The sequence below is a fragment of the Elephas maximus genome, chromosome 4, assembly GCF_024166365.1.
Source record: "Elephas maximus indicus isolate mEleMax1 chromosome 4, mEleMax1 primary haplotype, whole genome shotgun sequence".
In the NCBI taxonomy this organism is placed as follows: Eukaryota; Metazoa; Chordata; class Mammalia; order Proboscidea; family Elephantidae; genus Elephas; species Elephas maximus.
In genome coordinates, this window is record NC_064822.1 from 105,206,699 (window position 1) to 105,220,491 (window position 13,793).

General features: G+C 56.1%; 1 protein-coding gene across 12 annotated transcripts in view; it reads right to left on the reverse strand.

Annotated features, from left to right (window-relative positions):
• NCKAP5L (NCK associated protein 5 like) overlaps nt 1-13,793 on the reverse strand; it is a 58,260-nt gene that overhangs the window by 1,286 nt on the left and 43,181 nt on the right. For 10 of the 12 annotated variants that reach the window (XM_049883069.1, XM_049883062.1, XM_049883068.1 and 7 more), the window contains 10 exons: nt 11,499-11,656; nt 10,684-10,752; nt 10,537-10,575; nt 9,691-9,810; nt 6,507-6,620; nt 2,570-5,184; nt 1,465-1,627; nt 1,153-1,234; nt 445-753; nt 199-341 (listed from right to left, as the gene is read on the reverse strand). In XM_049883069.1, the coding sequence (XP_049739026.1) occupies nt 199-341; nt 445-753; nt 1,153-1,234; nt 1,465-1,627; nt 2,570-5,184; nt 6,507-6,620; nt 9,691-9,810; nt 10,537-10,575; nt 10,684-10,752; nt 11,499-11,621 (3,777 nt within the window). In that variant the 5' untranslated portion in view covers nt 11,622-11,656. Of the gene's footprint in view, nt 1-198; nt 342-428; nt 754-1,152; nt 1,235-1,464; nt 1,628-2,569; nt 5,185-6,506; nt 6,621-9,690; nt 10,374-10,536; nt 10,576-10,683; nt 10,753-11,498; nt 11,657-13,793 lie in introns of those variants that run through there. The other 2 variants (XM_049883071.1, XM_049883070.1) reach the window with 2 other exon arrangements.

Here is a 13,793-nt window from a genome sequence, read left to right on the forward strand (position 1 = left end):
CCCAAGAGGGGTATGTGGGAAGGGCAGGTAGGCAGGCTCCCAGAGGGGCATCTAAGGCGGTCTCGCCTCAGCTCTCCTCCCCAGTGCTGTGCCAAGACTGGACAAGATACAGACCGCACCTCACTGAAGAAATTGGTCTCCTCATGTCACTCCCTCTTGCCCCCCAGTCCTGTTTCTCGTCCCTTCTGACATTCTCACCAGGGGCATCCTGGGCAGTCCCTCCAGTTGTCGGGGCGGGCAGAGGAAAGGGTCAGAGGAGCTGCCAGCTGCCCTTGCATTGGGGAAGGTCCAGTTTTTGGCCAGCTGGACAGGAGGAGGAGGGCCTGGGTCTTCACAGGGATCTGTCGGGGAACAATAGGAAGGCAGATGTGGTGGGTGAGGGCTGTCCGGGGATTCACCCCAGGTAGTGCCCAGGATGTTCTACCCACCTGCCTGGACACTCACCATCAGGACACGTCTTATGGCCCCGGTGGCCCGGTGTCGCGGTGAGCAGTGCAGGGAAGGCCGGCATACTAGGGTGCCGCCCACTCACCAGCAGCTCCTCTACTCCTGGCACCTCACGCTCCAGTGTGTGGGCACGGCGGGGGACTTTGGTAAGGGGTGGGGGTCGAGCTGGGGGTGCCCCGGGTGGGGGCTCCAGCCGTGGTGACTTGGTCTTCGGCAGGTTCTTGCTGGGAGTCCCACTGCTGCCATGGTCTGGGGGTGGGAAGGTCCCAATGCCACTGTCCAGGGTTCGAGTCAAGGAGCCACAGGCTGGGGAGGGGCGGGTAAGGTCCAGGAGGTAAGTCTGTGGCCCACCCATTCTGCCTTCTTCCTCCAGCTTCCTGTCCCAGCCCAGCCCAGATCCCTATTCAGGGCCTCTCTTGGCCCAACAGGCTCAGTTCACAGAACGTGAGCCCAGTTGTCCCTGCCGCCCTCCCCACCACCGCCACCCTCCCCACCGACCCCGCCCCAGGCTTTGGGAGGAAGGCAAACCAGATACCCCTGAAGGCAGGCCAGGGATTTATTCCTGTGCAACCTCAGTGCCCACCTAGTGCTTGGCACCCAGATGGCACAGAGGGTCTGGCACCTGCTACAGTGTCAGGGAAGTGTAACTTGGGCAGGCAGGAGGTGGGGGTGCAGGTCCCATTCTTGGCTCCCGGCCCTGCTGACCTGTGAAGTGTGGGGTGGGCACAGGCTCGGCCAGGCTGTCCTCTGAGGGGATATCATCCCGCCTCCCCGGCTCACTGCTCGGCTGTGGAGTACAGGAGACCTGAGTCCATTCCATCCCACCCCAGCCCCCTACCCACGTGGCTTCTGCCATTGAGTCTGATGGTTCTTGCAATCTGCCTTGCCCTCAGGAAGCCCCCGCCTCAGACCATGAATGTTTGCAGGCCCCAGGGAAGGAGAGCCCTCCAGGGAGTAAGAGATTTGACAGGGCCAAAAAGCTGGCCCCTCTACCTAGCCCCAACTCCAAGAACTTACCTTCCCAGGAGGTTTTCCACAGCCCTGAAGAGGGCCTACCAGTCCATTTCGGGGCCCACAAGCTGGCCAGGGGTTCTTGGGGTCTGAGGACACTGGCTGGAAATCCCCAAACTCAGGCTTGGGCTCCCGCCAGCTTTTGGGTGGCAGCTCCTTGCCATCCACCCTAGGGGCAACAGTATTGAGGAAGTGACGGAGGCCTAGAGAGGGGCTGGGCCCACCAGACATTCCAGCCTCCTACTCCCCACTAGTGCAGGGCCAAGTGAGGCCCTGGGGAAGGGAACATATCCCTGGTGGTTGCCCCCTCCTTTCCCTCCTGTCACTGGGATAAAGCAGAGGCCCGAGGGAAAATCCTGGTGGAAGAGCAGGGCAGGGGAAAGGGTAGGAGAACACCCCCAAAGCTACCCACAGTCAAGCCTAGAGACCACAAGAGTGTTTAGAGACAGATGGGCAGACCTGTCACATCCTGGTCCCTGCACTGATGCACCCTGCTGGCTCCTGCTGAACTTCTGAGCATGCCTGCTGTCCGCACCACACCCTACCCAGGGCCCAGTCTCTGTGACTTTCTGCCTCAGTGGGCCCAGATGGAGCAACCCAAGATGGGGTGGACCCCTTCTCTGAATCATAGCGCCCACTGCTGAGTCTGTGGAGGCGCCAAAGGGCAGGACTGGAGGAGACCCTCCTTGTCCTATAGCATAGAAACTCCTGGGAGACGAGACATTCTTCAGCCCAGACAGGACACAGCACTCCCTTAAGTACCGCATGCAAGGCACTTAGATGGGCCACTGCATCTGATACTGGAGTCAAACCAGGAAAATGGACTGTTGATTCCAGTGAGGATGTGAGTCTCAGCATGTCTGACACCACACAGCCAGCAAGGGGTAGGGCGGGCTACAAACCCTAGGCTTCTGATCTGAGCCAATCTTTCCTCCAGGCTACTAACCCTCAGACACTTTGGTGGCACTGCACTTGACCTCCTGCTCCTTTGACCTCTGGGAAGCTTGAGTTCTCTGGAAAGGTGGTCCCAGCTCCAGACCCAGGTGTGCCCACAATGGGAAAAGCACCCAAAGCCCATCGCACACCTGTCCAATGGGTCCCAGGCCCTCACCTGTTGAGCAGCTGCTGCATGAAGGTGTCTGCACCTTGGTACATGCCAGCCAGCTGGCCCTGCATCTGTGGCCCTGAGGCTGGTCCCCGGAGCCGTGGCCGGGCCCTGCTGCTCAGGTAGGCCTTCTCCTCCTCCAGGGCACGCCGCAAGTCTTCTGCCTTAGCCATCAGTTTGGAGATGTTGAGGCTCTCGGCCTCCAGCTTCCGGGCTTCCATCTTGACCTCCTTCCGGAGCGGGGAGCCCCCACTGGCCCCTTCCTTGCTCTTGGTGGCCTCTGTGCGACGGTTCAGTGCTGGCAGCTTGCTCTTCTTAAGGCCAAACCAGCTGGCGATGCTGCTGGTGTTTCGGTGCTTGGCCTCAGTGCCCAGCGCCCGCTCCTGGCCCTGGAGCCGCAGCACATTCTCCTCAATGCCCTTCATCACTTTCTCCTCGATGGCGGAGTGTGGGGCTGGCCCCTCAGGGCCTTGGTTTGGGTCAATGGGGCCAGCTGCTGGGGGTGTAGGCTGTGCTGTGGTGCTACCACAGTCTGCCCATGGTGGGCCCTTTCCCTTGTCAGGCTTGGGGGACTCCTTATTAGCTGAGGGGGCTCCAGGCCGGGGCACCACCTTGGTGGGTGATTTGGAAGGCAGCTTCGTAGGGCTGCCATGGGGGCTCTTATTGGGCTTGCCCAGGTTGGGGGCTGAGGTTGGCACTTTGGCAGGGGTACGGGGTACCTGGGGACACAGAGCTCCTGCCAGCCGGCTCTTAGCCAGCTCTACTTTGGTGAGGCAGCTCCTTGGTGAGATGGGCTCCAGGTCTACCCGGGCCCCCATTGAGTGGGAGGAATAGACTCGAGCCCCAGGATCCCCCAGGAGCCCGGGTTCCTGCTGCTTCAGGCTGCTTGTGCCTAAGGCCACTGCCCCCCGCAGTGCTCCCTTAGTTTCTGGCTGCTCAGGGGGCCTGGAGGTGGGAGGCATCATGTCTCCAGGGCTCTCCCCTGACCTCCCTGGTCCCCGAACCTTCTCAGTGCCAGGCCTGGCTGGCACCCCATTCCTCTCTGTGCCCAGAAGCCCCTCGGGGCCTGTCTTCAGTTTCCCCAGGGCTGCCAGTCTGTCCCGCAGGGGTGTGTAGCCAGGATCCCCAGGTCGCCGCCCTGCCCCCTGGCCAGATTTCTTGGATGAGTTGCCTGGGGTCCTGCGGCCAGGATGGGGGGACTCTGAGCCTGCCTTGTCCAAACTCTTCTCCTGGGGGCTCCCATAGGGGCAGGATTCTGGGAGGCAAGGGCTGGGAGGGATGCCGGGGCTTCTGAGGACCTCCGGGGCCTGTGGCACCTCCAGAGTCAGTTGTGGGTAGGTGGGCACCTGCAGTGGGGATAGAGGGGGCTCTGGGGAAGGCCCCCTGAAGGTGCCGCGGGAAAGGTCCAGGATGTTCTCATAGCAGGGAGACATCACTGGCCCTGGGGACAGTGTGGTGGACAAGGCTGGCTGCGGGGGTCTGAGTTGTGCAGAGTCTGGGGTTGAAGAGCAGGGTGAAGGGCTGGTGGGCAGGCCTTGTGCCCCCTCAGGGGACAGCTCTCCTCCCCCAAGACCCCGGCGGGCCAGCAACGGGGAGGGGCTCCCATCTGAGCCACCGTTCCGACAGGGGATTCGTGAGTTCCGGGGGAGCTGGGGGCTGAGCTGGGGGCCTCCTGGGCTGGGGACTTTCTCCGAGGCTGGAGGCAGCTTTAGGAACTTGAGACCTCTGGCTGGAGAGGGCAGAAGGGCTCCCTGGGCTTCTCCAGGAGAAGGGGGGCCAATTTGGAGCTTGCTTTTCACCTGAGATAAGGAATGGGGGTGGCCAGGCCGTGAGCCCAGGGGGGCATCCCCCGCACCCATGAACACGCTGAGGAAGGGGAGGGGTCCCTGGCCCTCTGAGGTAGCACCAAAGCCTGGCCTGTGGGCCTCTGGGGTATCCCCACCCCAAGCTGACTTGGGGAGGCCTTTGGACTTGGACAGCTGTGGGGGCCCCTGGTCTGGGGAGGATGGCTGCCTGGGACCTGGGTGGTCCCCGTTGAGTGGGCCTGCAGCCCCCGCCAGGAAGGCCTGTAGGTAAGACTCTGTGTCCTCGAGGAGTTGGCCCAGGTTCAATTGTTTGCGGGCCAGGGCACCGAGCAGGGTGTCAGGGCTGGGTGCCTCATTGGGATCACCTGCCTCATCAGAAGAGGAGGAGGAGCTACTGCCTGGGGCACAGTGTGGGCCAGAGCTGGTGCCCCGGGCCTGAGGAGACCCCCTACTAGGGCCCCAGGGACGGCCAGTACCCTCTTCCTCTCCCGGGCCCCCCAGGAGGCGCTCCCAGTGCAGCAGGCCTCCCAGGCTGCCAGGGCCTAGCAGCAGGTAAGGGGCCCAGGGCGAGGGTTCAGGCTGGGGTGGGCCACATAGCTCGCCGTTGATGGGCTCTGGGGAGCCAGGCCCCTCGCCTGGAGGCTGCCAAGGGGTGGCAGGTGAGCACAGAAGTACGGGGTCAGTCTCTTCCAGGGCTCTCAGCACCTCCAGGATCTGGGCTTTCTTCCTAAGGAATGGGGATAGGGCATCCAGCGCCGGAGGTGGGGTAGCTGGGGGTCCTAGGCCTCCTGGCTGCAGCTGCTGCTCCCAACAAACCTTGGGGGAGAAAGAACATGAGTCCCCTGTGCACCTGGGACCCTATTCCAGGGCCAGACTCTGAGCTAGGCCTAACTGAGTATGTCGGGAGCAGAGCTGGATGGCAGAGCGTGGGGCCGGCCCCTGAGGGTCAGCAGGGCCAGCTGCTAGGGGTGGGGGCTGGGCCATTGTGCTACCATAGTATGCCACAGTGGGACCTTTCCCTTGTCAGGCTTAGGGGGGCTCCTTGTTGGCTAGGTGGGCCTGGTTGGGTCTGTGCTCCCAAAGAAACTGACAGCTCCTGATGTATGGTGGCTCAGAGTCCTCAAGGGTCACTGAGCCCTGGGCACCCCAACTCTTCTTCCTGGCACACCTGGGGTTGGGTTGGCAGCACACTTCCTCTTCCTGGTTGTCCCAGCTCCCCCTCTGCTGTTTGGGTCAGCAGGGTTGACCTCTATGCTTGCCCCAGGGGAGCAAGGCCTGCCCATTTTTCAGACCCCAGAAAGAATACACATACTCAACAAGGAGTTTGATATGGAGTCCCTACACGCAAGCCCAAGCTACATGAGGTCAGCTGGCTGACCCTGCTGACCTGATCCCTGGCAGGAGAAGGGGGCTGGGGACAACTCTACGCAAACCCTTTCCTACTCTTCCCTAGCCTCTTCTTGGGCTCAGTATAATCTGGCATAGTAGTTAACTACATGGGCTCTGGAGCCATACCGTGTAGGTTCAAGTCCTGGTTCTACCACTTAACCACCTGTTATTGAACCTCTAGGCTGCATTGCATCATCTGCAAAATGTGATGGTAATTGTGTTTGTTGTTGTTGCTGTTGTGTGCTGTCGAGTCGATTCCAACTCATAACGACACTACAGGACAGAGTAGAACCGGCCCATAGGGTTTCCAAGGCTGTAAATCTTTACAGAAGCATACTGCTACATTTTTCCTCTCAGAGCAGCTGGTGGGTTGGAACCACCAACCTTTCAGTTAGCAGCTGACTGCTTAGCCACTGTACCACCAGGGGTCCTGTGCTTAACCTCATAAATAAGACTAATGAGATCTAAGTTGTTCAGCACAGTGCTTGGCAGGGAGTAAGGGCTCAGTAATTGTTAGCTAGTACACCTGTCGTACTCCTGATACATCTGCTACAGGGCAGGGGCCAGGGTGAGGATCTGTTTGTCTTAGTATGAGGCTGACAGATAAGGGTTCCCACCTCCAGCCTGGACAAGCATCTGTGCACCAGCAGGTGACCCCTCCCCTGGGACTCGTTAGGAAACTGCAATGAGTACAGACCTACTAGCCCCTAGCTGGTGAAGCCACAGACCACTGCGCCCCGTCCTCCTACCTCTCTCTGCCCAGCACAGCGCCCCACAGGCAGTGAGGTGGCTGGTCCCTCAGTGGAGCTCAAGGAGAGGGAGGCTGGTGGCTCCAACGGCGGCTGGAGTGGGGTGAGCGGGATCTGCAGAGTGGGAGGCAGTGTTAGCACAGCTGCTGTCTGGTCCCAGTGCTCCGCTCCCTGACTGAGCCAGGCCTTCCTATCCATGTCTATCCTTCAGGGACTTTTCTGGCTCAACACGTGGCTCTTGCTGCTGTTCCCACCAACTCATAAGAGGAGCCGCAGGAGACCATGGCACAGGTAGATTTAAAGATAGTGCAAGGCCCACGTGGCAGGACAGTGGGACCAATCAGGGGGCTTTGGACAAAGAGAAGTGCCCCTGGGCCTGGGGGGCAGTAGGCAGTGGGCAGGTCCAACCCTGGGTGCCCACCTCAATTGCAAGACTGCTCTGCTGGCTGTGGCACTTCTCTATTACATGGGGCTAATGAGAAGGCAAGCAACCCTGGTGGCACAACAGTCAAGCGGTCAGCTGCTAACTGAAAGGTTGGCGGTTTGAACCTACCCAGCAGCTCTATAGGATAAAGACCTGATAATCTGCTTCTGTAAAGATTACCGCCAAGAAAACCCTATGGGGCAGTTCTACTCTGTCACACGGGGTCGATATGAGTCAGAATTAACTTGATGGCACCCAAAAACAATACGAAGGCCCTTCCTGTTCTGATCACTGTGATTCTAGGGTCACAGGGTGGCTGCAACTAACAGAACAGGCATTTGCTGCCAAGTTCTGGAAAAGAGTCAGAGAGATAGCAGGGAGTTATCATTTCTGTCTCTCCCCGCTGGTCTCATGTGAAACATCTACTCTGAGGATTACCGAGGTAGTGTTTAATCATAGGCCCCTTCTCTCTCAGTCCCTGAGAATATAATTTCCTTCTCCCAGGCGTCTTGGCTAGAGATGAGTCAGCTTTAACTCTTCCCTCTCCCTCATTCCCCACAGCCATTAAAGCCTGTCTTGGCAGTGGCTCTCTCCCCACTCTGTCCCTCTGCAGTCTGCCCCTTCAGCCCAGACCCTCTTGCCTCTGGTGTGGATGCTGCTAAGCACCTCAACCAGTCTCCCTGACCTGGGTCGGTGGTCCCTTCACTCTCCTGTGTACATGGCAGCCAAAAGCATCGTAGTGCCCACGCCCACCCACTGCCCACGGAAACCAGTCTGAACTGCGCTGGCATTCCTGACCCCACTGGTTCTTCTCGTTTGATTTCTCTTTCCCTTCATGCATCCTTTGCTCCAGCCAAGCAGAAGAGCTTGCTGCTCCCTAAGCTTTTCTGCCCTCGGAGCTCTGCTGATGCTATTCCTCCCAGGAGTCCATTCTCCCCAACTTTTAAAAATTTTTTCTCCTTCAAGGCCCAGGTCCAATGTCACCTTTTTAAAGGAGGCTTCCCGAACCCTTCCCTGGACGATTGGGCAGTACTTATCACACTCTGCTTTGTAGCTTGGCTATCTGCAGACCTGTCTTAGCTCCTGGCAGCCCCAGCCTCCAGGGTTACAGTCACCCTGCACAGGCCACAGCCCTTAGACAGGGCCTTGAGATTCAGTCCAATTCCATCCAGGTTTTCAAAGGCACTGCTCACAATAAGAATCCAATTAGCATTTGCTCAGTGGGGCTTCCATCCTCAAAAAAAAAAAAAAAAAAACCGTTGCTGTGGAGTTGATTACAACTCATAGTGACCCTATAGGATAGAGTAGAACCACCCCATACAGTGTCCAAGGAGCACCTGGTGGATTCAAACTGCTGACTTTTTTGGTTCGCAGCCATAGCACTTAACCGCTACGCCATCGGAGTTTCCAACTTAACTAAGAGCACATTGGGCATAACATTAATAATGAAAAATAGCTGTCATTTATTAACTATCTACTACGTACCAAGCACTATAGATTATCTCATTTAATCCTCAAGACAACCTGTAATATAGGTATTTGTATTCCCATTTATAAGGAGAAAAGTGTGGTTCATCAGGTTAAATAATGTACCCAAGGTCATATGGCTAAGAAGTAGCTAAGTCAGGGATACAATCCAAGTTTATCTGAGGCCAAAGTTCAAGCTCTTTCCATTATGTCATGTTACCTCTGGGGAAGATAAATCCATTTCCCAAAACCCCAAGAGGTCCCAGGATTGATTTAAGAAAAACACAAATGAGTTAAGGGTTATCTACACCTCTGTTATCATCAGTCCTAGAGAAGGGCATGGATGGTGAGCTTGGCCGAGGGGTGGCGTGGGATGGGCCTCTGGGGATTCCAGGGTGAACCTGGCAGCAGGTAAACCTGGGTCTAGGAAAGCTGCAAAGTCATTGCTGCTGATTCAGACCCAGCTCTGTGCTGGCCTGGCGAAAGGGGCTCAAGAAAGTCTAAGGTGATAAGCGGCTTTTACTGTGAGGGGCCCAGGGCTTCCCAGTGAATGGAGGGGTTTTGCAGTCAGTCAGACAGACACACACATGCAGAGGAGGTGACTTTTTTCTTGTTACAGAGAGAACCAGTTGTTTATCTCAAGTACTTGGAGCTGCTCCTGGTCCCCCCAACCCCCATGTCTCACCCTATCGTTGGGGGGTTCTTGACAGAGTAAACCCAGGTGACACCTGGACTCGGCCCAGGAATCATTCCCAGTAGCCTCCTGCTTTTCCCAGGTCAGGAAGGTATCCAGGCTAGAAGCAGAGACCAGTGTCTGCAACAAGCCTGTGTGCCCGTGGGCAGGTATACGCAACTATGCACACAGAGTTATAGTGTCCTGACCTCTCTGTGACAACAAACACTGGGCTGCCTTACACTTGGCTCACCCTTATGCCCCTGGCCAAGAAGCAGCAACGTCAGTGGCCAGAAGGGCCCTTTGGGAGCTTGAAGTAATTGCATTTCCAGCCTCCACCCATCTGCCCACATAGGAACAAGCATGACCTTCTCTGTCAACAAGAACGGATGCCATCCTCTGGGTGGGGAGACAGCTAAGCTTGAGAGGACTCAGGCAGCTTTTGCCCCTCCTAAGACTGAAATCTAGCAGGCTAGGCCAGTCTTCCCTGACGGCCATAGCCCCCCAAATGGATGAGGGGTGGCTAATGGCCTTCTTCTGCAGGTGCTTGTGGGAAGAGGATGATGATGATGGTGGGGCTGGGAGGTGAGGAGGAGGGAAAGAAAACTGCATATGCCCACCTGAGGAAGGGAGCCTGTTGTTAGCTGGAGTTTCTGCTGAAACAGGGCACTCAGCATCTGGTTCTGCCGCTCCAGGTCAAACACTCTCTTCTTCAGCTTGATGCATTCCTCCCTCAGGTCCTGCCCCACCCAGAACGGGGAGAGGCAGAGAGGATGACAGGGAGAGTGACGGGAGTATGAGCACAGTCCTTACCAGAGTAGCAGGCACGGGCTCTGCCTCTGAGGCCCCAAGATTCCTGCTGTGTCTGCCCTCCTCCCCACCCTCCTTCTATGAAGTAGTGAGCCTGCCTATTTGTAGTTACAGCATCTTCTGGAGATGGTGAATTCCCTAAATATACCACCCCTGGTGGAGGTATATCTCACCCCCTTGGTACCTTTCCCCTCCCTGAAAACAATCTCCTGCCTCTTAGAAACCACTCATCAAAGAAGGGCCCATTAGGGCAAAGGAAGGTCTGCCGGTCAAAGTGTCCATATGTCAAGAAGTTATTCACAGTACTTACTAAATATTTAGATGCCATCTTATGCTTGCAGCATCATCCTTGCTTTCAGGGTCTTTACAACCTGGTGAAACCAGCTGGGGCCAGGGTAAGGGAAGGATTCAAGCCCCAATCAAAGCTGCCATAGCTTAAAGAGACCTGGCCTTACCTAGTCCCATTCCTGCCTCCAGGTAGAACAGTACGGACCTGCCCAAGGCAGAGAAGGGAGGCAATATTTCCTCTCCACCATACCCTCTCCTCTAGCCTCTATCCAAGGCTTAGCTGAGCTGCTCAGGGCCCCAGGAAGGACCTCGCCCTCTCCCCAGGGCATCTTGGCTTGAAGATGACAATGTGTGCTGTGGCCGCTCACCTTCTGGTTCAGCAGTGCCTGCACCACATGGTTGGCAACCTGGGGACAGAAAGCCCAAGGCAGAGCTGTCAGCTGGCCTGGCCTCTGCCTGGAGCAGACCAGCTGTGCCCCTCCACCAGCACCAGCCCCATTACAGACCCCACAGACCTCATCTAGACAGCGCTCATAAGTCTCCCGCTGATTCTCATTGGCCTGGGCAAGTGCGGAGTTCTCTGCCTGTAGGAGGGAGGGAGGAAGAGGGTAAAAAGGCGGCTTTGGGATCATTCTTTCCCCAGACAACTTCCTTTGGGGAAGGGGAGACAAGGAGTCCACTAGCTACAGCCCTGCCCCAGCTTTTAGCTCTGGCTGGATTCTCACATGGGTAGGCAGCACAGATGGGCAACGGGCATCAAGATGGCAGAGTCCAGGCGAGCTGGTTTTCTGTAAACCCTGAGTGAAGCCTGGGAGGCTGGAGGGACTCCAGGAGGAACTGAGATGGGAGGTGCCAAGGGTAACCAACCCTTATTTCCCTGAACAGTGGGTAGAGAGGGCTGGAGTGGGTAGGGCAGTGTCTTGAGAATACAGTGGGTAAAGGGTCTGGTGTGAGGATCTGTCCTCTGGCCCTCCATTCCTGAGCCCCGAGTCACCCAACCCTTTCCTCCCGTGGCATCTGTGACCCCCGCCAGAGAGCCAGCAGGGGCAGGAAAGTGGGGAGAAGAGGGTAAAGATGCGAGCCAATCGGGGTCTAGGGCATCACCACCCTTGTGCATGCCTCTTGACCCTGAGCCGGCCCCTGGGCTGGAGCACTGAGGGCAAGAAAAGGACTTCTCAGAGAAGCTCTGCTAACTAAATGTCAGCTCTGCTCCAGCTGGCAAAGGGGGCTGCGAGGAAGGCCCACTGCACCCACAACAACCCAAACAAACCTCAAAGGAAAGGGCAGCTGCCTCCCCCAGGGCAGTGTCCCACCCTGCCCCATGCCCTACCTCTAGCTCCCGCAGTCGTTGCAGAAGCTCTTCACAGGTGCCTGGCTCCATGCCGCCCTCTCCACCCTCTCCTAGCCTTGGGTTTCCAGGTCCCCTGGCTGGCTGGTCCATGGTCTCCGACATCAGGTCCCAGAGCAAGTGAGAGAAGCCCGGGCAGGCTACTCCAGGGCACGAGGAGGAGGTAGTGGAGGAGGCAGGGGACAAAGATGAAACTTGTCAGTATTCTCAGAGTTTAGATCAGTGTGACCTGTATGCCACATACACTGTAACAACTCAGTGTTGGGCTGCGACTCTCCTTGCCATGGGACACAGACGCTCTTCTCATCTCAAGAACAGAGACCATTGTCTTACAAACCCTACACTTGTACACAGAGTCCCTGCGTGGTGCAAACGGTTAACACACTTGGCTGCTAACTGAGAGGCTGGAAGTTGGTGTCTACCCACAGGCACCTCGGAAGAAAGGCCTGGCAATCTACTTCCAGAAAAAAAAAAAAGCCACTGAAAACCCCATGCAGCACAATTTTACTCTGATATACATGGGGTCGCCATGAGTCGGAGTTGACTCCATGGCAACTGGTTTGGTACACTTGTTCATGTCTGACCACAGATCATAGACACTGGGCTAGGAGAGGAGAGACCTGCATTCTCAGCTGGGATTGACCTCCAGCTACCAAGCCAGCTAAAACGTCTATGTCCCAGTCTTTCCATCTGTAAACTAACAACAACATCACTTAATCTTACTCAGTGGCTGCAAACAAAGATCAGGCCTGCGAAAGTGAATTGAAGAAGTTATAAAAAAAAATTTTAAACATGAGGCTATTATTACTCATAACAGTAACAATAAAACAGTTTTTAAGATTCTTGAAACTAATTTAACAGGTAAAGCAACTAGGGTTTTGTCCTGATGCTCAGTGGGCTCATCTGTCCAGGGCAGGGACACATTTTAGGTACTGTGTGGATAACCCTGGCTTGTAGCGGAAAGGCTCTGCCTGGCTGTGCCTACTATGAGCTGGGTGAACACATGGAAACTTGCTCTTTCATTCACTTGGTCAAACTGAGCCTCAGTTTCCTAACTGTGAGAAATGGGTAGAATTCTTCCTTCCTCACAGAGTCTTTGTGAGAGTCAAACATGATCATCGATGGGAAAGCACTTTGAAAACCAGTCTACAAAGGCGGTGTTGATATTTCCTGGGAATATGTGGAGAAGAGATCTAGGGCTGGAAACTAGTGACCTGAGTTCTGGTCCTGGCTCTGGCACTCACTGGCTATGTAACTTAGGGTTAAGGCCCTTGTGCTCCCTGGGCCTCCATCTCCCTCTGGATACAGTAGGAGGTGGCCTGCATGCCTCTAAAGCTACTCCTTTCCAGCTCCAGCTGTTCCAGGTGCCCCCACCCCCGGGGGGAATGAAGGCCCCTTCCAACCAGAACCAGCCTCTTTGTGCATGCCGTTCCCTCTGCGGGGGTCTTCTGACCCTTCCCTTTCCACTGGGCTAGCTCCAGTCAGTCTTCAGGGCTCCTCCTCCAAGTCTGGTGTAGGTGCCTCCCCTACTTGGTTCTGCAACAGTCTCCCCGACCAGAGTGTCAGCTCTGGGGACAGAGACATTGTATGCACTCCACTGCCCACACTCACAGCTCCTGGTGTGATATCTGGTAGGAGTGTAGAGACAGACTGATGACTAGACAGACTAGTTTGAGAGACTAACCACCACACTCACAGGGTTCTGACCTGCATCTCACTATGTGAAGTCCCCCTCACATGTACCAAACTGATGCCTCAGTTATTAGTGGTGTAATCTGGTTAGTCTTCATCTTGCCCTTGAATCTGAGGTTCGATTTCTCTGCTAGAGACAAATGCAGATTTCCTTCTTCTACACAAACACTGTGGAGGTCGCCAGGAGGTGGGAAACCCTCCTTTCTGTAAAAGGGAGGAAGTTCCTAATCCACCACTGACTACTCCCCTCCCTGCCCCATTGAGGCTAAAATATCAGAAAATTTGGCTAAATCAGCAACTATAAAAACACTGGCGTAAATGAAAACAACAGCACATCCACGTAACATGTGCAGATGAAACCATGTGTCACTGTAATTAGGTAGCAGTGACAGCTCTGACCGGAGTGCATCTGAAGGTTCGAAAAGTAAGAGGATTAGAGCTTTGGGACCAAGGAAAAGGGGTCCCTCAGCAGCTCACCGACAAAGGCACTGAACACTCCCTACTCCACAGTGGCATCACTAGGGGGGTGCAGGGGATGCGAGCTGAACTGGATGACACTGTGACAGGGGGTGACACCAAAATGAC